This window comes from Remersonia thermophila, chromosome 2, assembly GCF_042764415.1.
Source record: "Remersonia thermophila strain ATCC 22073 chromosome 2, whole genome shotgun sequence".
Classification (NCBI taxonomy): domain Eukaryota; kingdom Fungi; phylum Ascomycota; class Sordariomycetes; order Sordariales; family Chaetomiaceae; genus Remersonia; species Remersonia thermophila.
The window spans coordinates 460521-487974 of record NC_092218.1 but is presented as its reverse complement, the minus strand read 5'-3'; the positions used below and the strand labels follow the sequence as shown (position 1 = coordinate 487974).

The following is a 27454-nucleotide window of genomic DNA, read 5'->3' as shown; positions in this document are numbered from 1 at the left end:
ATACCCGGCTAAAGGTTTTTTTTATTTTATTTTTTTTTATTTCCCTTCCACAGATTGGAGCCTCGAACCGCCCAAGACTTGGCTGCTGTAGACGGCTGCGCCGTAGGATCACAACATGCCATGCGTTGCGTGGGGGTCAGATGCTCGGCTTCCCTCGCTGGGGCAAACAGTTGTTTATGCTATACCGTGGCATTCCATGGTCGCTGCAGCCAGTCATCACCTTGTGGCCAGAGCCCAGCGCGGAGTGCATAGGGCTGGAGACTACATGCGCAGCATTGTACAAGTAGAACCGGGGCCGGCATGAAGGCGTCGGCTAAACCTTGATGCACACTCCATGCGTTCGTCTCCTGATCCTACGCAGCAGGGTAAGACAGATATCCAGGGGCACTTGGCGCCGGGTCTGTTACACGGCTTCGGGTGTGTCGCTGCTTAAAAGTTCTGCGCAGGAGGAGAGAGGCCTGCTCTGGGCAGGATGAGCTAGCTATGCCCGAGGTGGTACTCTCAACCTGCAGACCGTCGGCAGAACTTCAAGCAGCTCCCCGCGTCTACAAATACCAGATGTATGCGTTCCGGTCCATCCCGTAACAAGTGGCGTCAAACACGTTCTCTTCTGACCCAGTCAAAGATGGGGCTCAGGGAACATCGTCCTCGCCGCTATTGCCTGCGGCTTTGTGCAGAGCTCAGGGGGGGGTGGCGCTCTTTAGAGGCACTTTGAGGTGCTCTGAGGAATCCGGTGTAGCGGACTCGGAAGAGAGAAAACGCGCTTGAGTGTTGCCTACATTCCTCAAGGACGGGAGGATGGGAACAGGTCTCATCCAGCCTAAGGTAGGTATTCAACAAGAGCAGAGAAATCCAATTACCAACCTCCTGCCGACCAAATCGCATAGGAAGAAAAAGGCTCGGAGGTAACCTCCGCGTCCTACTCCCGCCCCATACCTTTTCTCCAGCCTGGGTACCTATTATACCCTTACCACGCAGTCCTTCATTATTTCTCGTTCCCCCTCACACTCGATGTTCAACCTCATTCGCTATCTTCCATTCTGAAACCTTGACTACTACTACTACTACTACTACTAATACTACCAGCATCATACTCATCATCCCTTTGAGCACCTCAAACCACTAGCAGGTGCGTCGAGGGAATACGTAGTCGATGTAGCGCCAGTTGTTGGGTTCCACATTTTGTGTGTATATCCCTCTCTTTCTTTCTGTGCCTTAGTGCGTGCATGTGTGCGTGTGTATGTGTGTGTGTGTGTGTGTGTGTGTGCGTGCGTGTGTGTGTGTACCATCTGCTCTTCTTCCTCCTCATCCACCACAAACACACCCGTCCGTCGGTCCATCTCTTATCTGCCCACCTCATTCTCACCATTGTAAAATCCACCGTTCATTCCCTACATTGGTATATCAATCATCATGTGTTTCTCCAGGCCCATCTCATCGGCCGCCACCACATCCGCATTGCCCTCGCAGCGTCCCAAACCAAATCAGGCTCTATGCCTTACTTGTCTGCCCGCCTGCCCTCGGCACAAGAAAAAGAACAAAGCCATAAACGAGTAAGCAGAAAAAGAAGAAGACTCCAACTAGGTAGCCCCGAATAAAATCCAGCCATCCATCCACCCAGCAAGGTCGGTCGGCCAGCGGCGCCAACGCCGCGCCGCCATCGCAAGCCCTTCTTTTTCCTTTTTTTTTTCCCTCCCGCACAACAGCACAAGCCTTGCCGAATTAGCTCGCACCGTTGGTGTTGGGCCTATTCAGAGGAAACGCGCTCACGCCCCGGGCTTCTTGGGCGTTGGCCGTCTCGCAAACCGCCAAAAGAGCTTGCTGGTCCGGCTCGCTGAGATGGCCGAGGAGGCTGGCGCAGAACTGGGGTTGTCCTTCTTGGAGACCTGCAGGGAGAAGAGATATAAGTCACCAGGAGGTTCTTGGTCTGGCTGCCAAGGCACGGCATCGGCATATCCACTTACGCTTGAAGGCATCCCTGAAGGCGATATAAGGATCGATGCGATCAAGAGGCGACTCGAGAAGCACGCTGTCTTCGCCGAGCTCGTCGTCCGACTCGCCGCCCTCGGCCGTCTTGAGCCTCTTGGCCTGATCGAGGTGCGTGTCAGCAAGCTTCTGATACTGGTGAACGCGGCACGGGTAAGCGTCTTGCTGGGTGTACAAGACAAGACGCATGGTGCGTCTCCTTACCTCCTCGTTGAGGAACTCCAGATAGGCCGTGCCCTCGTCCTTGGCCTCGGTGGGCTCTTCGTCATTGTCGGCGCCGTTCCAGTTCGTGTCCTCGTCATCCCACTCGTCATCGCTGGCGTCGTAGCCGAAGTTGCCGTTGTCGTACTGAAAGTCGTCCTTGAGAGCCTCCTCGCGGTCTGTGGAGCGGTCAACGTCAAGCTCACAAAAGCGGTCGTCATGCATCTCCACTTACTCGCCATGGCCTCGGGGAGGGTGTCGAAGAGGATCTTGATGCCCTGAAGAAGTCTTGGCCAGCCGACCATGACGCTCGCGGGAACCTGCTCGGGCGGGACGCTGAGCAGGGCAATGATGGCCAGGATGCAGAGCTGCTTGTCGTGGACCCGGGTGAAGGACGCCATGCTCCCGAACCACAGGCTAAAGAACTTGTTGGTCCAGCCCTGGGTCTCGAGGATCTGGAGGGTGAGGTGCGGGTTGTAGTAGATGGCGTTGATGACCATCTCCATCAGATGGACCTTGTACGACTTGAGCTTGATCTCCTGGGTGCCCAGGATGCCCATGGCCATGTTGATGAACCCATGGACACAGGTGTCGATGTGGCCACGGAGGCTGAGCATCATGGCCTCGGCGAGCTTGCAGGCGCATATCCGGTCGACACCGCCCACCTTGCCGTCGGTGAACATGTCCGAGACCATCGAATAAAGGGCCTGGACGTAATCGGGCTTCTCGATCAGCTGCGCGGCACCGTACTGCACGTAGTTGTCAAGGGCGGGCAGCATGTCCTCAAGATAGAGCTCGGCGCCCGACTTGAAGGTCGCGTGCACGAGCTCGAACGCCTGCCACATGGTGGGCGAGATGTGCTTGGCGGCAAACGTGCAGCTGTCGATGATCTCGAACACCTCGTTGTACAGATCTATGCATCGTTAGCAGAGGCGGTCAGATGCGGGCGTTGCTCTGCGGGAAGCCTACCATAGAGCTTGTTCTCCAGCGTGATCTGAATCACGGGCATGAGGACGCCCTCGATGTGGAGCAGGATGTCGGGCGTGCTCTCGAGGGTGAGGATAAGGGTGCCGATGGTCTGCAGAACACCGAGCGCGGTGATGCTCTTGTCGTCCAGGAAGTCGCCGTACTCGTTCTCCAGGTCGTCGCGCCCGGCGCTGTTCTCGAGCAGCTCCCGGACGATGCGCAGGTACGTGTCGCGCAGCTGCTCGCTCAGGGCCACGGCGAAGGGGGTCAGCTCGGCAGCGAAGACCTCCACAAAGTCCTCCATGACGTTGGCGAGGGCATCAATGTCGGCCTCGTTGGCGAGCTTGAGGAGCTGCTGCATGATGGTAGGGATGCTGGTGCGCATGCTCGACCGGATGATGTCGTGGCGGATCAGGGGCTGGAGAGCCAGGGCGGCCGTGACGCGCACGGGCAGCTTGGGATCGGCCATGCGGTCGAGGATGTGGCGGTAGACGGCGAGAAGGTTGTTCTGGTCCTTGAAGTCGAGCTGCTCGAACTTCTCGATCGTGTCGCAAGCGCGGGCGCGGAGGAAGCCCTGGTCGCTGGTGAAGTCGGGGAAGACGTAGCGAACGATGAAATACTCGACCTGCGAGGCGATGGGCGATTTCTTGCCCAGGATGACGGGGGCGAGCGTGCCGATCATGCGCAGAGCGCCCTCCTTGGCGATGTGGTTCTTGCTGCCCTCGGGAGCCTGCTCGTACTCGTTGACCACCTGGTTGATGAAGCTGAGGAGCTCAAAGGTCTGTTTCCTCCGGGCCTTGGTCAGGGTGACGAGGAAGTTGGTGGCCGAGACGTCGGGGGCCGACACCTCCTCGTAAAAGTTGAGCTTCCGGTGGAGGTACTCCTCGGGCTCGTCCTCAAACTTCTCAACGTCCTCCTCGCTCAGGCACATGACGGGGAAGATGAAGTGCGTCACCAGGTTGGTCAGGTGGGGCTTGAGGTGCGCCCACATGTCCTTGGGCCGGATGCACTCGTCCAGGAAGACGATGATGTACGAGAGGCAGGGGCGGCTCAGCCAAGACTGCTTCGACACCCACTTCTCGATCTCCTGGAGGTAGTACTTGAGGATCTCGGGGGCCACCTGGGCCGAGAACTCCTTGACGAAGCGAGACGGGGGCTCGAGCGACCTGTCGAGGGCCGCTTGCAAATTGCCGTGCCTGCATACAGCCCGCGTTAGCACGCGCGCGCGCGCGCGCGGACGGACAAGGACACGACCGGGGCCGACGAAATGCTCGCCGTCTGCTCTACTCACCGGATGTACAGGCGGTTCAGATTAAAGTACGCCCACTTCTTTGCCTTCCACCAGTGGTGACGCTCACGCTCCAGGGGGTCGCCCTGCATGGAAGCTGCCGGCGCGACCTTGGAGACGGTCTGGAGGAAGACCGTGCACCACCCGAGGTTGACGGCGCTCTGGCGAAGGAAGTCGCAGAGCTCCAGCTGCGCGTGGACAACCATGTCAGTCTGCGGCATTGCAACGCGTGTCCGCCCACGCAGGCGAAGAAGGGCAGAGGACGCACCCATGTGGCGTGCTTGTAGCACTTGAGGGCGATGTGCAGCATCTCGCCGGCATCGTCGCTCTCCTGGTTGACCAGCTCGTTGCATATGAGCAGCAACCGGGGGAAGCTGGCCTCGATGATCTTATCGAAGTGGGCGCGGCTCTCGGTGTCGCTGGCCTTGAAGCGGTAGGCACGGCAGACAGCCAGGAGGCACTGCAGGCCGGCCAGGACAGACCTGGCATCGTTTGTGTTGAGGAGCTGGAGGGCGTAGTCCATGAAGCTGGGCCATCGCTCGGGGAAGTCGAAGTGGAGGATGCGCTGCAGGATGGGCACCAGCTGGTGGCGCACCTTGTTCTGGGAGCCGGCGAGGATGGGCAGTAACCTGTCGCGGAAGCGGACCTTCTCATCATCGGGTATAAGGGTATCATTAGGATAGAAGTCGGAGCGCTCCCACGCCCGGTTGACGCGGTTCTTAAGGTAGATGACAGCTACAAGACGTCAACACGCAGGGATTTCCAGAGGCACCGGGGAGGGATGCATGGACGGGGCGGATGGAGGGTATGGCACGCCGGGGACGGAGCAGAAGAGGCATACCCGGGAGGTGAAGGTTGGCGTCCTGTTCCGACTGGATCAGGTCCAGGAGGACGTCTGTAAAGCCGAGCTGGGTCTCGGCCTGCAGAGGGAGACAAGACAGTCAGCCGGGCATGATCGGTGGACACAAAGACGAGCCAACAAGAGGGCGGGGGAGCTGGTGAGACGAGTCTCGGGATCGTCGAGTCTGACGTCGGGAGGCAGCATCGCGACACGACCGAGGTGCATCTCGAACCCTTGGGCGCGTGCCTGACTGCACGGCCCAGGCGGGCTTGATGCCGGCGGCTACGGCGCACCGCCCGCCTGCGCAGGCCCGGCAGCCCGCCCCTCCTTCGAAACCCAGCGTGTCAAGGGCGGAGAGGACGCACCTGCTTCAGCTGAAGCTCGGCCCTCCGCCGGGTATCAGCATCGTGCTCGAGGGTCGCAGCGATGCAGTTCCGAATGGCGGCGGCATCCATGGTTGGCGATGATGCGGTGGTGGTGTTGGGAGGGCGGCGAGCGGGCTGTCCGACGATGGATCGGAATTGGGACCAAACTTATCGCATCAAGGTTCGCTTCCGCGGAGGGGAAGGTGGGCGGATGGCCGGGGAGGGGAGGGGGGAAGACTCGAGAGGGGGAAGGGGGGGAAAGAATGAAACGGATGGCCGCAACAACAAGCCGGGGAGAAAAAAAAGGAAAGGAAGAAGGCTGAGAGTGCGTGTGCGCGCGCGAGAGTGCGTGTGCGTGTGCGTGTGTGTGTGTGTGTGTGTGTGTCTGTGGTATGTGTGTGTGTGTGTGTGTGTGTTTTTCCTCCCAGGTGGTGGTGGTTGTCGAGGGGTTCCCGGACGCAGAAAAAATTTGGGCCAAAATGCCTGGTTGCAAAGAGATGGGTTCGGCAGGCCCCCCAATGGAATGGCGGGGCACAATGGACGGTCAGGTCCGCCGGTCCCCTAAAGGCCAGGGCAGGTCAAACCCGTAGCGTGGCGGGTGGGTTCTGGTTCAGACGGCAGCTGTCGTCACTTTGGCTCCCATGGGCCACTTCCTCGTACGTCACGGAAAAGGAAAAAAAAATCAAGTCCTCGAAAGAGAGAGACGGGGAGAAGCCAATTCGGACTACCCGTGTTGCCTATTGATTCAGCAATGCAAATGTTGCTGAACCGACTGGTTCCCGTTCTCCCGCCTCACCGAAGTGATGCTGGGTCCGATGCCTAAGCCGGGCTTCCAAGGTTGATCTGACAACCGCAGATTTCCTGTGCTGCATTGGCGGGCAGAACCACAACCCAGCCTTGAAGCCCCAATAATAGATATCTTGGTATAATATTGCAAGTCGTCTCCCACGGGCGGGGATCCCTTTGAACAGGACCTGACCCCAGGGATGGCAGAGACCGCCCCAGTCCGCGCCCGAGTCGTATTCCCTCGTGGCCCAATGACCGTTTCCACAGGAAGAAATGGACAGGGTCTTGTTCAGTGCTTTAAGAGTCTGTGTGTGTTTGCGTCCCCGGGAAGATGCCCGCGCTTGCGCAGGCGGCTTGTTAGCAGCGCCCCAGGCCCGGTTTGCACAACTTCCATGTCTAGGTACTGTGCACTGTCTACCTACGGTACCTAGGTAGGTGCCCGTCGTCCATACAACACCTACCTAGGTAAGGGACGTTGCCAACGGTAAGAAGGGGGAGGGCCCAAGACTTCAGGAACGCCGCCGCCGCTTGCCGCCGAGTCTTGCAGTTCAAGCAATGGGGGCGCTGCAAGCGTTTTCCATCTCTTTGATTGTTTGTTTGTGAATGTATGCACCGTAGGGCCCAAAACGGAAATCTCAGGGCGCCCACACATCCTGCGGTGTGTAATGTACACACACACGCACGCATACACCTTCGTACGCGCACTCACACATAGAATACACGCAATCCATGTGGCCCCTATGTGATTTCGGACGGTTCAGACTCGAGACGGAGGAAGAGGAATAGGATATCTAGGAGGCTCGAGAGTTGGAGGGTACCTGCTTCATCCCAGCTGGGCCACTCGGGTTCCAGCCTTGATCAAGCGCCTTTCTGACCCAGTGATCGGGAAATTTTTGGCTGGCGCTCTCCCCACACCACTTCTCTCAGCCATCCATTCATCCATTCATCCCTCCATCATGGTATCTATCCCATAGGTCTATCCGGTCATCCATCCACTCACCACCACATGGACGAGTTGGCTGCTGGCTGCTGGCGCTGGAAGCTCAAACAACCACAGCCAACCCACCCACCAACCAATCCAACAGACCGCCTTACCTAAATCCTTCTCACCGCCTTTGTGGGCCCCTCAGACCAGGGCAACCAACCCCTCCCCCTCCTTCCGATTCCTGCCCCCCCACCAGCACCCAATGGGGCTGCTCTTGGGTGGGATCCCCTTGAAACTCGGGTCCACATTGCACGTGAGCCAAGATCCCCAAGGAGCAGCCAGCCAAAACGCTCTTGGGACAGGAACACACACACCCACACACACACACACTGGACCTAACCACCACCCGCTATGCTTACTATGCACATGCGCGCAAAGGTGCCCGGAGAGGATGGACACCTCTTCGGTGATGAAACAAGCAGCTGTATCACGGCAATTGATCAATGAAATCATGCGTGTATTTCTCCGAGATGCAGAAAAAAAAGCCACATGCTTCCGGCAACAAGCGCGTATGGGCGGATGGACACCTTACCCCTTACCCGTGGTGCAACACCCGAACGGTAGGCCAACCCCAGCCAGAAGAGAAATCCAACACATCCAGGTCTCGGAGAGAAAGCAAGGGATGAACACAGGGAGAGTGAGAGAGAGAGAGAGAGAGAGAAAAGGCACAGGCGATACACATGGCTGGGGAAAAGGGGGGGATGGGGAAAGGGACGCAGCACACCAACCACCTCTCAGCTGGAAAGCTCTCATCAGAAACAGAAAGAAAGCGATCTGCCACGTCGACCCGCAGGGACGAGAGACGCGTTGTTGTGTGTCTTGTCCAGCAGGCAACAGTCGCCAATCTGGGCCCTGTCGAAAACTTGAGCCAAGACTTTACGCACGCGTTCGGCACATAACCTATGCAGATCGGCGCCTCTCTCTCTCTCTCTCTCTCTCTCTCTCTCTCTCTCTCTCTCTCTCTCCGTCTGAAGGAAAACTCAGGGACCCTACCTAGGTACCTCTGGTGAGGCAAGCTGCCCGCCCTTGGCTCGGGGCAGCCTCGTGCTGAATGCAGCGCATAGACTACGAGGGCAACGCCTCACCTCGCATCCCGTCCGTTGCTTTCTTGATATCACGCAACGCGCGAGCATGAAATGGGTTGGAAAGGCCCGGGTCTGACCTGGCCACCCAGCTCAACTCAGCTCTCGGTCGCCAGGGGGAACGGCCGGCAATCTCGTCCGGGAAGGCTTCGGTTTGGGTGCGAAGGAAGGCGAGGAAGCCGAGGCCGGGAATAGACGTGAATGGCCTCGAACTATGCCGCGAGACAAAGTGATTGTTGCGGAGAGGGCACCGTTAAACCAACTCAGAGGGGACTAGTCAACGGTGAGCTACATCAGAGGCGGCGAGAAATGTGACAAGCACACAAGTCATCCAGTGCTCGATTCATGAGCGTTTGCCATGACCACAACGACACCACTGGTATCCGCCGCATGTGGCAGGGAGGCATACAAAAGCTCTCGCTGTGGATCAAGCCCAAGCCGTCTCAACAGATCAAGAGAAAAACAAGCCGGCACCCATCGGGACTTCAGGGCCCCAAACCTGGAATCCAACACGGCAATGCCCATGGACCACATGTTGACATCCCTGGCAGCCAAGCAAGCGATGTTCCTTCAACAGAAACAGCCTGATGTGAAACGTCTGTTAACAAGTCGTGAACGTAAAATAGGACAGCTGATCAAACTGGGCAATGGCAAAAAACGACCAACTGACGCGATGAGGTCAACAAGCAACGTAAACAAAAGCAGAATGCCGCCCTCCCCCAAACCCAAACTCCGACCACATTTCATTTCATCGCCCATCGTCAGCATCACCCAAGTATCCTCCTCCTCACTACCCAAGATTACCGAGGGAACCAAGAAAAAAATCACAAATCCAATAAGAGAACCCCCCTCTCTTCAACCCAACGCCTCTAGCTCCGGCGGGCCCAAGCGGAGACAACGAGGGCAAGATGAAAACAGTTTAAGAAAACACAAGCCCCGAATGCCCTTCTTCGCGATATCAACCTTGCCCGTCTGGAGCCTCGGCAAGCCCCCTCCCCAACGTCCTTTGGAGGTTGGCCATGACAACCAAGCATCTATATCACCCTCTGCGAGCTCCCAGCTCCCAACGATATCCAGGAACGGTAGACGCCGTCGCGCCCAAGAACGCGCGAACCAGAGCTGTGTCAACCAGTCAGCGATGCGATCCATGATGAGACGTATTGTTGGTAGCAAGTTGGCCGTGATGCGTAGACTCCTCGGGCGACCGGTATGTCATCCAAAAAAGAACAGAGACAGAAAGCGCAGAAGAAAGGGTGTTTTGCAGAGGCCGAAGAAAAGTCCAAGCGTCTGCGGACGCCATCCATGCCCATGGCAGGAGGGCATCATAGACAGACACGGCGACCCGGGAAGCGAAAGGTCTCCAGTCCGGGAAATTTGGGAATCGGATCCCAAGGCAGGACCAAAATGTAGTAAACTCCTCCGGGTTGATTAATGAAACAACATGAACAAGGAAAACAAACAACAACCAAAGTACCAAAAGGAGAGAAAACGACTAACAGATAGCCAACGGCCCAGGCCGGTTCATCCAGGCAGATGATGGACAGGGAGGTCGGCAAGGTGGTCAAAAGGGATAGATGCCGCGAATTGGCAGGAACGAGACCACTGCATGGAGGTAGGGGCCCCCCCTTTCCATCGCATCATCCCGGATGTTGAGAATTCCCCCTTGGCGGGTGATTGGTTTCGTTGGTCGACCGTTGGTGAATGGCTCCTGGCGTCCAAAAGGAAAAAAAAAAAAAGAGATACCCGGAAAGAATGGAACAATCCATATCCTGGCGGTTGTCCTGGCCGTTGTTGATTGTACTCCTTGGTTGAGATCCCTGGAGAGAAATCCTGCCACTGTCCGGGGGAGAAGAACCCCTTATCGCATCCACGATTGTCCCTGGGGTTTCCGAGAGACACAAATGCCCTGTGTCCACGTTGCTAGATACTAGATGGGACGAACCCAAGGGCGAGGATGCTGACGAAACCCTCAACTCCTTTGAGAGGTGCTCTACGCCGTGCACCTGCGGGCCCCGATCACACGCCGAAAGCAGCTGAAAGCGAGGCAGACCCGGCAGACAAGACCGGCGAAAAAGAAAAGCGGTCCGTGGATACAGCTGAAGCGCCGAGGAAGGCTCAATCTTACCGTGCGTTTCTCCTCAACTGCGGTGCTGCCAGGTGGAGGCATAGCAGGAGCGAAAATGGCAAACGCAAGGTAGGACAGTCCCGATAGTCCTTCCCAACTCTTGGCCAAGAGTGAAAGCAATGACGGCAATCCTGAAGCCCGGCTTTCGCCAGGGCCGGCTGATCCGAGAGGTCCAGGCGGGAATCCAGAGGAAGAGATCCAGGGTCTAAGATCCCGAAGTTCAAAGTCCAAGGGGGGTCCGGGGTCCAAAATCCAGGGTCCAGGGTCCAGGGTCCAGAGTCCGGGAGTAATGGTGTCCATGGAGGTTCAACAAAAAAACCGGAGTCCAGAAAGAGGTCCAGAAGTTGCTGGCGCTGCAAGCCGGCATGGTGCAACCTGCAACGCTGGGTCATGTCAGTTGGGCTATGTCGCCTCGTGTTACCAAGGTAAGGAGGGGGGCGGGGGGGATTTCTGCAGAGAAATCCATGTCGGCTCATGAGATAGATCCAAGGCACTGCAACCTCATCGCATGGACAGCCTCGTTGAATGTGGACTCACCTTGGGGTGGCCTGCCACGATCATGACGCCCGCCAGCCGATGAGGCGTGAAAACGACCGTGGGCAAGCGGCGCTGAGACCGAGCGTGCCGAAAGCCGATGTCGAAAGCATCAAGGGCGGGATTGTTGGCAGAATTTCCGGATGGCAAAGGGAGAAGAGGATGGAACCCAAGAACATAGCGGCGTCTCTGCCCCAGTCAAGACGAAAGTCCCGGAGAGTTCAAGGTCCAGAGAGAAAGGGATGGTGACGATGATGGAGCTGGCGTAAAAGTCAAGGCCGATAACGTGCGTCTCCACCGGGCGTTGAGGTGCGACTTGCAGCCCCCAGAGTCCAAGGCGATCCGGCTTCCGGGATCACCGGGCTCTCTCCGTCATGCATAGATAGGCGCGATTGGTAAATATCATGGGTGTGTCGTGAAACGGTCATCTGAGGAAACTGGAAAGAAAAAAAAAACAAATCCCGCCGACCACCCCGCTAGGGTCAACGTATTAAAAAAAACCTTCAGCGAGATCCAGGTGTCCGGTCCGGGATATCCAGGGCAAGGAAGATGTTTCAAGGGCAAGTCCTGGGGAGGGAGAACGTCCATTAACGGCGATGTCGGTTGCGATCCCTGTCATCGCGGTCAACATCTGCGCGACGAGACTTGTAATAGCCTTGGTCCCTGGACAGTTCCGAGTCACTGTCACGGTCACGATCGCGGCGTGCGGGAGGGGGTCCGGGGGGCGGAATCGGAGAGGACGAGGCGGCGCCGGGGCTGGTGGGCTTGGGGATTCCTGTCTGTTGAGCATCGTCATAGGCCGGCTCGGAGGGCGAGGCGAACGGGGGTCGTTGGGGTGCACCTGCGGGGGAGCCTAAATCGTCAGACGACGCCTCCTGGATGGGTGCGGCGGTTGTTGTGGAATACGCACCGCGGCCGTAGAGGGTGTCTGCTGGGTAGGGGGCTTGGACGGGCGGGACGCCGGCCGGGGGAGGGTAGCCGGGGTACTGGTCGCGGTCGTTGCCGTACATGTGTCCAGGGGGCCCGGGAGAGGGGTAGGTGGTGGTCCTCGGGGGCGCGGTCGTCACGTGGGGCATGGGGGGCGGGCCTCGGTTGGGCGCGGCGGCGTAGTTTCCGGCCTGGTAGTCCGATCCGCGAACGTAGGCGTCCTGGCCGTATCCTCCGGAGATCGGGGCCGGCGACGGCATCGTGGGGTACCTGTCGCCGTTCTGGGGCGGGTACTGCGGCGGCTGCGAGGTGGGCGGGTAGGCATAGCCTTGCGGCGGAGGCTGGTAGTGAGGTTGGCCGGGCGGGGGGTACGGAGCCGGATGGTAGCCCACGGGGGGCTGTCCTGGGTATGCTTGCGCTGGCGGGTAAGCGGAGTTCGGCACGGCGCCCGAGACGGGCGGGTACGAGTCCACGTCCATGGAGCCCGCGTAATGGTCGGCCTGGTAGCGGTCCTGTTCCTGCCGGGCCTTCCACGAGTTGTAGTTCTGGTCACGAGGCGGATCCCGGGAGCCTGCGGGCGAGTTAGAATCCCGTCTGACACGAACGCCGGCGGCGTGGCTCATAAGGTCAGTACCTCCAACGGGGCTGACGGTGCTGCGCGATGCGGCGGCGCGCCTCTCGGCTTGCCAGCGAGCCGAGTCGGCTTTGAGGTCCTCGATCATGGCCTGCAAAGTGAGGTTAGAGGAGCGTCGCTTGGGCCCGCGAGGATCCGGGGAGAGACTTGCCGTTGTCAAGTTGCGGTAGGCCGTGATGTAGTACCCCTGGATGACCTGGCCATCTTTCTGCGCAACAGGATGGAAGCGTGAGCAAAAGGGGGCGCACGGAGCGTCGCTGACGGGCCGTCCACGGCGCGTACCTCGTAGGTGCCAGGGCGCACGAGCGCATCGTTCCCCAGATAGCGGCAGATGTCGGACTGGATGACCTCGCGGTCAATGCCGTCGCGAGGGACAAAGTATTCGTTCTGGCGCGGCGGTGCGGTGGGCGGCGTGTTGGACCAGTTGGAAGACGGACGGCCGGCCATGGTGTCGAAGGCCACGGATGGCGGGAGACCCGTGTCCAGAGAGGGTTTCGGGAGGAGGGAGGGAGGGTCAGAGGCCACGGCTTTGTCAAAAGGGGGCGAGAGTAGCAGCACGATGGACCCGAAGATGTGGGAAGGGCGTCAAGAGGGAGGAGAGAGCGAGAACAACAAGTAAACGGAAAAAAAGGAGGGCGCAGGTGCGGAGAAGGCGGGAGGAGGATGGAAGAAATGGACGGCGGGGCCCAATCGACGGCGGCGCTTCGCAACCCTCGGCGGCATGGGGGGTTTGGGCTGCAGTGGGGTGGGTCTTGTCTGCCTGCAGACACGGTTGTTGACGTTGGAGTGGCGCTCCGGGTGGGATGAGAGGGGTCGCCTCGACAAGGACAAAAACGCCTTCTCGGGTTGGTTGGGCAGACGTCAGGTCAGTTGCTTCGGGACGAGGCTTGGAACGGAGAAGCCGGTTGGCTCGAGAGGCGTCCGTCGTGCGCATGTCCCACCAGACACCGCAGGGCCAGCCACTTGACGGAGCGGCGACGAAACTGACAGGAAACAACGGGAGCCCAGATCCAAGGCTGCAGCTGGTGGATGCCCTCCGTTCCTGCTGACTGGCCGAAGGGGGGGGGGCCATGACCAGAATGGGAAGCATGGGATGAACGGGGAGATTCTGCGCATCTCTGCAATGGAAGCTTCTGTCCCAGGTTCTCTCTCCCCACCGCGACGACAGGAAAGGGGGCGATGCAACGCGGAGCATGGTTGATTTCGGCTTGGAACTTTGGAAGAGTTACCTCCTCGTTGGGGGGGGGGGGGGGGGCAAGTTTGGAGAGTTGCGCAGCAGGACGGATGGATGGGATGAACGAATGAATCAATCGACACGCATCGCGGGGGCAGGGCAGCTTGGACCAACCCAACACAAGACCGTTACGGCTCTGCGAGGAACTCTGGGAGGTAACGACCGGAGGGAGGAGGTACCTACTGCGTCGGTAGGTACCTACCAGAGGTAATAGCTCGAGGTAGGGAAGGAGGTACGGTACCTCAGGCAAGGTACCTACCAGCAAATACCTCTCAGCTGGCCCCCTTTCGAAGGGAGGGGGCCAACGGGGAGCATCCATGACAGGTGGTCATGCCCAAGGCAAGAATCCGCGATGCTGATTCTCAGCTTCCTGATGATGCCCCCCTCCCCCTCCCCCCTTCCCTCGCTGCATCACCAAATCATGAATATGAACCAACCATCTATGGACGCTGAAGCCATCCCCGGCCGAGATGTTCGCGCAACAAAACGCCCGGGGAGTTTGACTCGGCTTTCCGGGAGTTTTGCATCCTACAGATGCGAAGGCTGGGGACACGGAAACGCACGCGCCGTTTTCCCGGCGACCCTGCCTTCCGTTGCCTGTTCTCGAGACACGCGACCCGGCAGGAACAAGAGGGTAATGGAGAAAACACGTAACCCTCGGTCGCCGAAATAGGCGCCATCTTGTCGGGGCTTTGGTGGTTGGGCTGCAGCAGGATGGAAAATCATGGGATAATAAGCGAAGACGGTCGCCCCCGTTTTGGGATGCCCCGCTTTGAACGGCTCTGTTATGCTGACGGAGGCGGTTCCCCTCTCTCTTGTCTCTCTTGCCTTGACTTTTTTTTTTTTTTTCTTCTTTTTGGAACTTCCATAGTTACGTCTTCCCCATTGCCAATTCTCTGCGCTTGCTGGCATGCACGGACCAAAATTTCCTCTTCATCTGCCGGCCAGGTGGTAAGGCTGAGGAGAAAACGTGGAAATGGATGCATGCCGCCTGAGCACAACCGTTGCACGCAAACCAAACGTTTTGTCGCGTCCTGTAGGCCTCACTCTCCCACTGGGAGATGGATGGACATGGATCGACCAGGAATGTGGTATTTCAGGGCAAACCACGACAAGCATCTCGGTGGCTAACAAGCTTCCTTTCTTTGCTGGTTCCGTTTTTCATGACCAGCCAGAGGGGAGCTGAGCAGTACGGAAGAGCATCCGCATCTCTCTCTACCCGTCCAGCCTCTTTCTCGCTCTCTTGGAGAGCCAGCAGCATCTCGGCTCGCCCGTTCCGAGTGGCCTGGACGACAGCCCAGACGCACCCTCAAAAGTCGCCAGGCAGGCTGAAAACCAGATCAGCCGTGTGCGTAGCTCGACAATTCTCTATAGGGTTAAAGAGCGGGTTGGATCACAAAGCGCGATCAGATGAGTCGGGTCGACACGAGAGAATCAAGAAGCTTTGGGGGGGAGGGGGGGGGGGGGGATCCATCGGGTATCAATGCATCGCCACCCACCACCCACAGTAGAAGCCCAACCTGCCCGACCGGCATGTTTCGTCCTCCGTTCACCCCCTCCCCCCGCCTCCTTTGCGCTGATGCAAAGCCGTCTTGCAGGCCAATCAGCCGGTTTGGCCCTTGGCCGCATGTCGTGGCCTTAGAGTTGTGGCATCCCGTCCAGTTCCATCCGCCCACGGGCCATGGAAGGGTCCGGGGGCGGAGGGAAGGCTGTGTGGCTTGATCAACCACGGGAGATGCAACGAGGCGGCTAAACAAGACGGACGACCTATACTATACAAAAAAAAATCGATGCATGCTCGATACGTAACGATGCCTCGACCTGGCCTATTGTGTCACCGCTCTCCCCGGCTATCCACCCTTAAACGAGCACGCAGACAGGTGATGATGCTGCATACCTAGGAGAAGGCGGACCGAAGATCCTGTCTACGACCGCTCTCCCCTGGACGTCGACTAACAATCCCCTTGTTTGCAGCTGTTGAGCTGGCAGACATGCCATACATGCGCTGTAAACGGCGATCCCTAGGCCGGAGAATCATCAGAATCAACCGAGGCATGATGCGCGATGGAGCGATGAGCTGATTTCCCTATGCTCTCTCACACTCTTTTTTTTTTTTTTTTTTTTTTTCACTTGGCCAAGCTCCGATGCTCGTCCATGGGAGGCTGGGCTTGGCCATCCTATTCCTAACTTGGACGTGTGTAATGTGTACTACGTACATACTGCGTATGTGGTATATCCCATCCAGCAATCTCCACCCCACAGTTCGCGAGGGCAGCTTTGCCTGGGAGAACCGACCGGGATCACAACCAAACTCGCGAGGCCTGTGCTGCGTCCTTCTGCAGGCTCCTGCAGCCCACTATCGCCGCGGGACTTTCCTACTTTTCCTTCTCCGTGCCTCCCGCGGCCGTGGCCGGGTTGGCTAGCCGGCCTAGCGAGCGCATATCCGTTCGCCCCTGTCGACGGGGAACCTCCGCCGCTGCATCAAAGACAGGCATCGCACAGCAGAATCGAGCACCCCCCTCCCCCACGCCCTGGCCGTCCCCTCCTCGCAGCATTGGATACCATCTCTCGGGCGTCGGCTTCAATGACCGGCATGGCCAGGGTATAGAACAAAAGTCCAATGACACCATGCCATGGCAGCCTCGGAGGCAAAGCAACCTCGCGGACACGAACCTCGCAGAGACGAACCTGCACGTCAAGCATGGATACGGGGTGGATGAGTGGGATATCCCATGACCCCCAACCCTCCCTCCCCTTTCGCATCGTGGGAGAAAAGGTTGCACGCCGATCGAGCGTGTAGGATTGTAACAGGTCTCGAGAAAGACGCCATTGTATACTATGCTGCTATGCGAAGGGGGAGGAAGAAGGGGGCTCGACGCTGTCTATACCGCTCTATAGGCTTTCGGTACCGAGCCCATGGCCGTAGAAAATCTCGTGTATCATGGTCGACCGTCTCTACATATGACCCCAACCCGCCGCCAGCACTAACTCATCGATCAACATTCCCCCGGCCACCAAAGTGATGATCCCCCCCCCCCCCCCCCCCAAATCCCACCTTATCCCACCTCATCTCATCGAAACGTCAACTTTGTCTGCCCCTTCTCCGATTTCCCTGCCTTACCACCACCGGCACCACCCTTCTTCCCCCGGTTCTGCTGCTGCTGCTGCTGACGGCCACCAGCCTTGCCGGATCCAGATCCTGCCGCCAACCCGGAGCCAGACCTGGACCCGGCCCCTGCTACCCCTGCAGCGAAGGTTACGCCGGCCCCCCGGTCGCCGAATGCCATCCTGCCACGTCCCTCCCGGGCGTCCTCTTGCTCCTGGAGGTCTTTGGCAAAGTGCCAGTCCGCATGGCTCTGCCGCTGCACGGGGTCGTCGTGGGGAAGCGGGATGCCGCAGCGCGGGCAGGGCGTCGTCGTCACGGTGCTCATCGCGGCGGCGGAGACGGCCGGGGTAACGTGGTCGTCGAGGGCCAGGCCCAGGCCGGGTGCGGTTTCCGGCGTGGGCGCCGCTGCGGGAACGTGACGGCTCGCATCATCATCATCATCATCACCATCATCATCATCGTCATCGTCAATATCACGAGCAGCAGATGCGTCCCAGCCGGCCGATGCGGCCGGCCCAATCAAGCCGCCGCAGCCGTCACCACCCTCGACACGGGCAAGGTCGTCGTAGACCGACCGCTCGTCCGGCCTCCCTTCCCGTAACCTCGTTGCGTCCTGGGCCTCTCCACCCTTTGCCGATCCGGGGATGGCGTTGGTGCTGGAATTGCTACCCAACGCTTCACCGCCTTCGGCCTCTGGTCCCGCAGGGGAGCCCAACGATCCGGGGTTGGATGGGGGTTGTTGTTGTTGTAGTAGCAGCGCGTCTCGCTTCTTGGGGAAGAAGCGTTGGATCCCACCGCTACTCCCGCTGCTACCACCGGCGTGGGCAACGCCGCCGCTCCCCCCACTCTCCTCCACCCGCCTCCGTTTTCCCGTCGGCGTCGAAACGTGGAATTGCAGCCGTTGTTGCCCCGATCTGCTAACCTTGTTTGGCTGCGCGTCGACAGCGCCGGCGCCGGCGCCAGCCCCAGCCCCAGCTCCAGCTCCAGGAGCAGCAGAAGGAGCAGAAGCAGCAGCAGCAGCAGCAGCAGCAGCAGCCGCAGAAAACGCAGAAGCCGCGTTAGAAGCAGAAGCAGAAGCAGAAGCGGCCGCCGCCGCGGCAATCGCGTCGTCGCCCTTGAGCAAAAAGGCATCGATGCCCATGTTCCCCGCCACCGCGTCCTCGAACCCCGCGACGCTCAAGCTCAGGTGAGCGCACGGCCAAACCGGCTGGCCGGGCGCCGCGTCGTGCGTGACCTGGTGCAGCAGGGCCTTGGCGAGGGCGAGGAGCATCTCCTCGTCGAGCGGCCGCCCCGCGGGGATCGGGCACTGACGCGAGCGGGCCGGCGGGTTCCGCGCTCCGCCGCCACTGCCGCCGCTGCTGCTGTTACCGTCGCGGCTGGGGAGGAAGTGCAGGCTCATGGTGCGCGGGCGGCGGCGGTTCTCGAGGACGCCCTCGTCGACGAGGCGGGCGAAGAGGTCGGCGGCGAAGATGCGCAGCCAGCGGGCTGCCTGGTCGGCGTTGGCGAGGAGCCAGGGCGCGCGGAACGCCTTCGCCGAGAGCATCGACTGGATCTTGGTGCGCGGGCTGACCTCGCTCGCGTCGACGCCGCGCAGCGTGGCGTGGACCCACGCGCCCGCCTCCTCGCCGAGCCGCTGCTGGAGCCGCTCGACGGGCTCGGCGAGCAGGTCGCCGACGGTCTCGGCGCCGAAGGCCTGGCGGACCTGCTCGCCGAGCTTGCCGCCCAGGTTGCGCAGCGACGCGAGCTTGAACCCGGCCAGGAAGCGGCGCGCGGCGCGGTTGCGGATGATGGTCTGCTGGTCGGGCTTCTTGTAGGCCGAGCCCAGCTTGCTGAGGAGCTTGTTGCGCGCGACGCCCGCCGAGCACGTGTAGCGCAGCCGGCGGCGGATGGCGGCGCGGACGTCGCGCACAATCTCGGACGCGATCAGGAACACCACGTCGTCCCAGTCCGGGTCGTCCAGCTCGGCGCTCTCGCTGTCCAGGTCCACGAGCGCGTCCGCCTGCCAGTCGAGGGCGGTGATCGGCGGCATCGGAAGCGGGGTGGCAAGGTCGCCGCCGGGGGGAGGGTCGCGCAGCTCGGGGAAGCGCTCGAGGAGGACCGAACGGGCGTGAGCGGACAGGTCGAGAAAGACCTCGTCGATGCTGGCCTTCTCCACCTTTTGCAGATGGGGCGGGAGCTGCTCCCTGATGAGCGCCAGGATCTTTCTGGACTCGAGCCGGTAGGGGTCCAGCGAGACCTTGTCCGTCGCCATGTTCTCGGCAGCGTCCGGACGGTAAGCCCTGTAAGGACATGGAGATCAGCTTGCGTCTTGTCCCGGAGATGGCGGGCAGCCCTTGTACATACCATTTGCTGTCCCCCTCGCGCCAGGTCGCGACGTGCTGCGCGATCAGGCGGGGGCACATCTTCTTTGCCTCGACGATGTTGCACATGCGGCTGATTCCAAAGGCACGAGCCGGGTAGTTGACAGCGATGAGGCCCTGCGACGGCGTGCGTGAGCTTCTCGGTCTCCTTTCCAGAGGCTGCGCCGGTCGTCTTCTCTACCTTCCATTGCTGGACCGCGAGGGGCTGGTCCTCGGGCGTTCCGAGACGGATCATCTCGCATTGCGCGTAGAAGCAGTCCAGGTCGATGTGGGCGATCACCCGGAGCGGGCAGGACGTCATGTACGAGGCCATCTGGCTCAGGTGACGGTACGTGAAGCGGGACTGCTTGAGGCCCGAGGCCGTGGGAGACGAGTCCCGAAACGCGGGCGGCGGGGACGACATGGCCGTGACATTCTGGATTCTCCAAACGAATTTGATTTTCCGGTGGGTATGTGCCTGCGAGAAGGTTGGTTCCCCTGGGGTAATTATCCTCGGGTCGTTCGGTCTGGCCGTCGGCGTTGGATCGTTAACCGTCGATCGTCGTCGATGGTGGAGACGGCGCGTTGCGGGGCAGACGCATCTCACGATCGAGCGACGCGGGCGGCGGGACCTGGCCCGTAATTTCATGCGCTTTGATACCGTTATGGAGGTTGGGGTAAGACAGCGCAAGGGACGTCGTTCCGCCAAAGAAACCAGGAATGGCCACACAAGACACTCACACACACACACATACACACACATACTGTGTACACACACACCAGATCCAGTCTCAAACTGCCATGCCCGGATAGCATGGTTTTTTTTTTTTTTTATATAACCAAACAGAGAACAACCGGAACCAACCAACATGCAGGGCAATCAACAGCAAACTTCCTCTCCCAATCACCAACTCGTCCCAAAAAGGAAAAACAGACCGATCCCAACACCAACACCAACACCAACACCCAACAAACAGCAACCCGGGGGTATCTCGTCTATGCCAGTCATTACACACCCAGTCCAGTACCCAAAAACGTAGACCAAGAAGGGACGGCTTGTTCGCTGCGTCGGAGTCCTAGGACCCCTCGTCACTGGTTTTTTTCTCCGTTCGACCCCGGCTCTTCCTCCCGTCCCCTTCCTCCTTGATCTCTCCGGCCGCCTCCTTTTTCTCCGGCCGCGTCGTCGTCCAAGGCCGGCAGTCCGAACCGCGCCCGTAGCTTCTTGTACACGGGCCCCATCTCGTAGAAGCTCTCGGTGCTCTCGTACCTCGGGGACGCACGGATGGGCAGGAACCAATCCCACGGGCGGCGGCCCATGACGGACGTCCAGTTGCGCCAGACGCCGAGGTCCCAAGGGTTCTCGCCCTTTTCCGTCCTGACGATGGCGTAGGTGCGCGACGCGAGCTGGTCGCGGGCGGAGAGCGGTTCGGCGGAGCCCCGGGCGCCAGGCGCGCCGGCCGTGGCGGGCGGCTTCGGCAGCGGGTAGGTGATGACGTTGTATTTCGGCCCGGGCGGCGTCCCGAGGGGAACACGGACGGCGAGCTGGTGGACAGCGCTTTTGGCCTTGAGGTGATCGACGGTGGTGAGGTTGACGAGGATCGAGCGGACGGACGTGGCCGTCATGGTGAAGGTGAAGATGCCAAACACGCAGGCGACGGCCAGGACGCCGATGACGACGCCGTCGATCCCTGCGCTGCCGCGGACCTGGGCCTGGAGGGCGAAGGCGCAGGCAGCGATGACGATGGAGCAGTACAGGGTGGTGTGGAACGTGAATTGCACGAAGAACTTGAACGCTGCGAAGCCTGTCAGCGCTGGCCTGCCCCTCCGATCGCGCTCGATCGCGCTCGGCACAAGCGAGGGGCCCACCTACACGTCTCAGCGACGATGCCGCCAACCCAGGGGCAGTAGTGGTCCATTTTCCGGACGCATCGCTCGATCTCGCTGCAGTGGTGGACCCTGTCGAGCTTCCAGTTGCAGCACGAGCTGCACCATCGCGGGCGGCCGTCCGTTTCGCACACGAACACGTTTTTGGTGTAGAAGAGCTCGAGGCCGGGGCTGTCGGGATTGTCGTCGGGCCTGGCCTCGTACCTCCCGCAGGCCTCGAGGTCGCGCTGGCGGCGGCTGCAGCTCTTGACCTTTTCTTTTTGCTCGAGGGCCTTGGGGCCCAGGGGGGTCACGCCGGGGTCGGTCTGGATGACGATGAACAGGCGCAGGTAGGTGGCGAAGGTCAGGAGGAAGAAGGCAAAGTAGAGGGCGAGGAAGGCGGCCGCCGCGCCGTGTTGGTGTCTGGTTGCGATGAGGAAATCCACTGGTCGCGCAATCCGTCCGTCAGAGGTTCGGTCGCAGGAAAAAAAAAAAAAAAAAAAAAGAAGGGGGGGGAGGCTTACCGCAGATGCGCTTGACGACGGTGTAAGTGGCAAGGCCGGCGCATCCGGCAAGGAAAAAAGGGATGCAGCGCGTCACCCAGCGCGTCTCTGGAGTACGAGCTGAAACCATGGCGTGTGTGTGTGTCGGTCGCCCGCAGCGGGGTGGCCGCCGCGGGCTTGTGTTCGGATTGGCAAAAGAACAAAGGGATTCAGCTGGGCTGGTCACGAATGGCGCCGCTTGTCTGGCTGGGCCCCAGGGGCATGGCGACAGGTTGGAGAGGTCAGTAGCGTATGTATGTATATATGTAGGTTTCTAGGTACCTGATTTGTATTTTTAGAAAAATCAGGTACCTTGGGTGTGGGACGAGAAAGGTACCCTTCAGGTTGAGGTGGTAGGTTGACAGAGAGAAGAAAACACAACAGCGTCGGGCAGATTGGGTGTTCAGGAGAAGGGAAATCCCCCCAAAAAACCAAAAGTGCATGTGGAATGAGGCAGGCGTATGGAAATGTGCATAGTGGGTCTCCCTACCTACGGAACCACCCGTGAGCCGCCTGGCTTCCTTGTTTGTCTCCTTTCCTTGTTCCCTGTTTTCGGGATGGCGCTTAACGCCAAGACGGATGCTTGCGGGGGGTGGACGTTGCAACTACTGCGTAATGTTTTCTTATGCTGAACCTAAGCTACCTTGGCTCGTTCGTGGGTACCGTCGGGTCCAACGGTCAGGTCGCCAGCTGAGAGCTGAGAACCCGGCATCAAGCCGGGGTGCTGCACATATACGAAAAGGGAAGTAGAGTAGGTACCTGATGTAGCAGGTTGTACGAAGGGACTTATACGGTACAAGTAGGTATAATTATAGCTAGGTAGTTTGGGCACTGGCGACTTGGATGATGGGGTTTTTCGGGGAGAAAGGGAGGGAGGGTGATGCATTCTTGCGGCCAACCATTGCGCATAACAGCTCTTTGTTCCGATTGCACCTGGGGTTTCCCCTGGGAGGCAAAGGGGAATAAGGGTTATTCAATCTCCCTCGTCGCCCGACCCAGTCCAAGCTTCCGTCAGGGGGGGGGACGTTTGCATAAATCACCAAACAGACTCGTGTCAATGCAGCATAACGTTAGTTATTCCCTTTGTATACGCGGTGAGTTTGACGTTGACTGGGAGCCATGCCAGCGTACCTGGCGTGATCGCCCAAGAGATGGTGGGGCGAAGGATCTCCGTGCCTTTGTTGGTCTTTTGGGCTCTCGTCGATCTGCCGCCTACCTCCGGTACCTAACCTCCTCCAACCGCATGCCCGGACATGTCTCTGGCTCTGCACGAACGGTGTCTCTCGAAACAAGGCAATCATCGGGAGACAGAAACAGGCCTCGGGTTTGAAAAAGGCATCTCGGGACCGGATCATCGCCAACCCCGTCAGACGATGCAATGGCCAAGGCGCCCAAGGTGTTCGGACAGCCCCAGGCCCACATGCCGCGTCATGCTTCGCGTCCCGTCCTCGACGCAGTTCCAGCGTTTTCCGATGCTCTCGGTCTTGCCTCTGTGAAGCGTCCATCCGCCGAGGGGCAGTGAAGCCCGCGATGCCTTTCCGCTCCCCCTCCCTCTCCAAGGATGCCTTCACACCATCTTGGCTTGACCCAGCCCGCCCGGGGGAGCCTGTGGCTCAGACAACAAGATCATGCCTGGCGCACTCAGGGCCTCAGTAGCATCTCATGAAATCGGTGAACCCAAGCCCTCCGTGCTGAGCGAGCGCCAACCCGCACGTTGATCAGGCGGCTCTGTCGGCCACAGACCTGGCCTCGAGCACATGCACTTTGTTTTCTCAGCCGCGGTGGCGAGCTTGGGGCCCATCACATATAAACCCCGGCAAGCCCCAGGGCAGCCAAATCCAATCGACCGTGTCCTTGGGCTTTTGTTTTCTCCATCACGTCAAGCAGGACTCACACCAGCAGCTATGGCCTGAGGCAAGGGCTTCTCGACTCGGCACAACGACCTCTCGTGCCACCTGGATAGCCGTCTCTCTCTCCGAAGCCATCATGGCAAAACACCTTACCTCCAACGCGTTGCGATCGACGGATGAAAGATCTCTAGGGGCCCGGCACGCCCTCCCTTCTTCTCCACCACCACCACCACACCACGATGGCTTCTTCCGGCTGCTAGAATGATCCTAGCATCGGGCTCGAACAAAAACAAAGCTTGCGCGAAAAGAGTTGGTACACCACCGAGCCCCCTCCATTTTTTGGAGCTCGCACAATAAGACCGGGTACCCCGGGCCATTTGCTTTACATACAGTGTCCATGGATCTATCAGCAATTATCAGCAACGGGTGGCCAACGGGCAACCAACACAACGGGCGGGCCAACGGGCGGGCCAACGGTCGAGTCTTCTTCAGGACCGGTAATCATCCATCGAACGATGATCAGCCCCCCCGCCCCTCCAGGATGCGTGGGGGGACTGACATCTCGTACCCAAAGCCCTTTGTTTTCGGGCTGAGGGATCTTTTAGGAGACCCCAAGGCTTTGTGGTAGCCCGGTTTTCCCCTTCTTGTTTCCTTTTCAGCACATCCGCTCTGCGCCTGGCCATGGAGGCTCTTGTCGAAAATGCCTCAGGCAGATAATGCAGTCCACCATCCTCTCTAAAGAACAAGGCCAAATAGGATTCAAGTCTCAGGTGCGCCAGCGACAAAAGCTTCTGGCGCATGTCGATGCTTTGCTCAGGGCTTCTACCCTTCCCTGAAGGATGGAGGCTTTTTGAAACCCCATCGGCGCTGCTCTGTAGGGAGGGTACGTGGTCACTTGTTTTTTTTTTTTTTTTTTTTTTTTTTTTTTTTTTTTTTTTTTTTTTTTTTTTTCCATAGGCATGTCTACTACCATGTCACTAAGCAAAAGACATCACTAACGAAAGAGGTATAGGACCCTAGGTCTGTCACGACGGTCCTCTTTTCCATGGCGGCATCATGCAACCTCACTTACGCCCTCGTGCTTCCTTCCTCTGCCGCGGGGGATCCGAAGTCGTCATGACCCCTCCGGGATCGCCACGCGCGTCTCGTTTCAGCGAAATAGCATCTGCCCAAGGCACGAGCCCTGACCTTGGATCCGAAACACTTCGGCTTGTTCGCAAGAGACCCCCATCAAAATGGAGCAAGGAGCCGACCGGCAGCGAGCCTTGGTCGTTGAGCACCTACCTTACCTCGGCTTGAGAGCGGGCGTCCCGTCCGATCGGCTCTGACTTGTGGAGCTCGATTCCTTGAGGTAACGGCGACAAACACAACAGCCTCGCAGCACGGAGAACAGCAGGTGCAAGAGACGGTTGGAATCTCACGCTCCCGCCCTCTTTGCACACTGTGTCGGACTCGACTCAACTCACGGCGGGCCCCTCTTCTGTCGCGTCGCGGGCTGTGGGATGGGGCTGAGGCCGCTTTCATAAAGCGACACATGAGGTAGAGGCCGACACAGTTGTGTTAAACTGTGTGTTGAGCTAAGGCAGACCAACCTAGGCACCCAGGTGGTTCCTTGCGCCAGGCGAAAAACGTGGCAGACAGCCCAGGCATGGTGACGCCGGTCCCAACGCGAAGGGGAAAACGCCCGAGCCGGGCACGCCCCAGCAAAACAAAGAAGACATTTAGCAGGCAACCCGGACGGTCAGCTTACCGGTACCTGGTATGTCAGGTTGCCTCGCCAACTCATCCGCCGTGACCCGGGTCGGGCATCGACTGGCTGGAGCCGTCGGGCAACGTCCATGTCAGTCGGTGAGCCTGATGGGTGCAAGGAAAGCCTTACCTCAACGGCCGCCTTTCCGCCAGGCTCACACGGGCCAAACTAGGGATTTCACCAAGTCGAAAAAGGAAAAAAAAAATTACCAGAAAAAAAAGAAACAAGTCAAGCGCGAGCGGGACTTCCTGGCGGGGCGAGTTGGGGGGGGGGGGTCCCAAACCAGCGGATGCGAAGGAGCTGGGATGCAGTGCAGGGAAGGAACGGAAGCAAGGGGGGCCGCAACTTAGAGCCTCGATCTACAGCTGCAAGCTGACAGAGCAGCTGCAGCGCGGCGGGCCGAGCTCTTCCCACCCCACGCGTTCCGCTCTCGTCCTCTATCCGCCCCCCCCCCCTTTCTCCGCCAACTCTCCATCTCTCTCTTTCGCCGTGTCACACCCTATGCACGGCTGACATCACCATCATGTCGGCGCCAGAGGTCGTCATCGGTACCTGCAGACAACAGCAGCCGCTCGGCTCCGAGCCTGCTGTCGCTACCCCTCTCCTCTCCAACCTCCGCGTCCCACCACGACCGAGCCGTTCCCGACACGAACCCATCCAAACTCATCCGCGCCACGCTTCCGAGCACAGAGCCCTGCACCACCTCGGTCGGCCACGGCGCAGATTCATGCATCTGCAGCCTGGCGGTCAAACCACCTTGTCTCGCTTTGGGTTAGGCTTACGTGCCAGAGTCTGGTCTTGAGGCTCTGCTCCCCTTGGGCGAACAAGTTGACCTGGCGAAGCTTGGGCTCTATCCAAGCCGGTCCACTATAGGCGCCTGATGCTTCCTCAGGACGGCTTGTACTGCCCAGAGGACCCGCTTATTGCGCCTTGAGATGCTGCGCCCCCCCCCCCCCCCCCAGGCGTGCCCGGCGCGCGCCGAACAGCTAGAGCATCGCAGGTCCATGGCGATGGGTTGTCCGCGTTGTCCTGACTCCCTCTGCCACTGACTGCCCTTCCCGCGAGCCGGACCGAACGATGGGCCTATACCCTTTCGAGACTGGGCGCCTGCCGTTGTTTGGCGGGCGCAGAGATCCCCAGCGTTCAGCACGCCGACGGGCGGTATCCCATGGGCTCTCCAGGCCACCGAGCTCGCCGGCACGACTTCTTGAGGTTCTGATACGTTGCTTCGTTGCCCTTACAACTCCGCCTTCGCCTCGTTGCCGTCCTCCCATGCTTGTCAACAAGGTCTGCGGGCCCCTCGCCAGCCAGTGTCAGTCGTTCTGACCTCAGGCAACACGGGCTGTGCTGCTCTCCAGGGACCGTTTGTCGTTGTTTGCCTTCACCGAAAGCCCCGGGCTTCGTCGCTGGGTAGACCCCAACGTTCTTCAATCACGGACCGAGGCTCTCCTGTGCAACACAGGTCTGCCCTGGACGCAGTCGACTGGCTGTGCCGCACCCAGGAAATCACTTTCTCGTTGCTGGGGCCCAGATGTTAAGAAAGCCTCGCCGAGGGCCATCCTGTATAGACCGATGCTTCGAGTATATATCACATCGGGCTCTCCTCAACGTAGAGCTTTCCATGCATCTCATCATCACCACTGAATGAACTGGGTCGACGTCCTATAAAGCTTCTCCTGCTTCCTTCTAGTGCTCCAAGCTCTCCGCTGCTCTCATCTCAATCCAAACATAACCCCCGATCCACACCCCGCACCTCATCAACAAAAGCCCATCATGCCGAAGAAGACCGTCGTGTGGTACTGCGTATGTGTCCCATACATTCCTTGGCCTCGCTCGTTCCTTTTCTCCTGGATGGGAGCTCGGGCGCCTCCGCGCCGCAAGCAGGCCGGGCCTCTTAAGAAGGAATCACCAGAAGACTGACGCGTGAAACACCATCACAGCACAACTGCAGCAAGGGCTTCTGGAGCCGGGTGATCGATGATTACTGCCATGATTGCGGCCACGCTCGCTGCGACCACTGCCGCAAGGAAACGATTTACATCTGAGCCAA

General features: G+C 59.4%; 5 protein-coding genes across 5 annotated transcripts; 1 reads left to right on the top strand and 4 right to left on the bottom strand.

Moving 5' to 3' along the window:
* Positions 1-1722: 1722 nt before the first annotated feature.
* On the bottom strand, positions 1723-5737 carry VTJ83DRAFT_1584 (uncharacterized protein; the record flags this gene model as incomplete). Its single annotated transcript, XM_071007759.1, has 9 exons — positions 1723-1886; positions 1965-2088; positions 2191-2366; positions 2423-3100; positions 3157-4349; positions 4445-4629; positions 4710-5176; positions 5283-5361; positions 5648-5737. 9 exons carry the CDS (start codon positions 5735-5737, stop codon positions 1723-1725), a joined length of 3156 nt encoding a protein of 1051 aa, XP_070868124.1.
* A 6009-nt stretch (positions 5738-11746) lies between these two features.
* Positions 11747-13167, bottom strand: VTJ83DRAFT_1583 (uncharacterized protein; the record flags this gene model as incomplete). The annotated part of the gene is made up of 5 exons (XM_071007758.1): positions 11747-12012; positions 12070-12657; positions 12721-12811; positions 12872-12928; positions 13003-13167. The coding sequence occupies 5 exons, from the start codon at positions 13165-13167 to the stop codon at positions 11747-11749; spliced, it is 1167 nt and encodes a 388-aa protein (XP_070868123.1).
* Positions 13168-17025: 3858 nt separating this feature from the next.
* Positions 17026-19823, bottom strand: VTJ83DRAFT_1582 (uncharacterized protein; the record flags this gene model as incomplete). The annotated part of the gene is made up of 3 exons (XM_071007757.1): positions 17026-19339; positions 19404-19537; positions 19602-19823. 3 exons carry the CDS (start codon positions 19821-19823, stop codon positions 17026-17028), a joined length of 2670 nt encoding a protein of 889 aa, XP_070868122.1.
* A 665-nt stretch (positions 19824-20488) lies between these two features.
* Positions 20489-21895, bottom strand: VTJ83DRAFT_1581 (uncharacterized protein; the record flags this gene model as incomplete). Its single annotated transcript, XM_071007756.1, has 3 exons — positions 20489-21192; positions 21270-21707; positions 21787-21895. 3 exons carry the CDS (start codon positions 21893-21895, stop codon positions 20489-20491), a joined length of 1251 nt encoding a protein of 416 aa, XP_070868121.1.
* A 5282-nt stretch (positions 21896-27177) lies between these two features.
* VTJ83DRAFT_1580 (uncharacterized protein) lies at positions 27178-27449 on the top strand (the record flags this gene model as incomplete). Its single annotated transcript, XM_071007755.1, has 2 exons — positions 27178-27207; positions 27345-27449. 2 exons carry the CDS (start codon positions 27178-27180, stop codon positions 27447-27449), a joined length of 135 nt encoding a protein of 44 aa, XP_070868120.1.
* Positions 27450-27454: the final 5 nt, after the last annotated feature.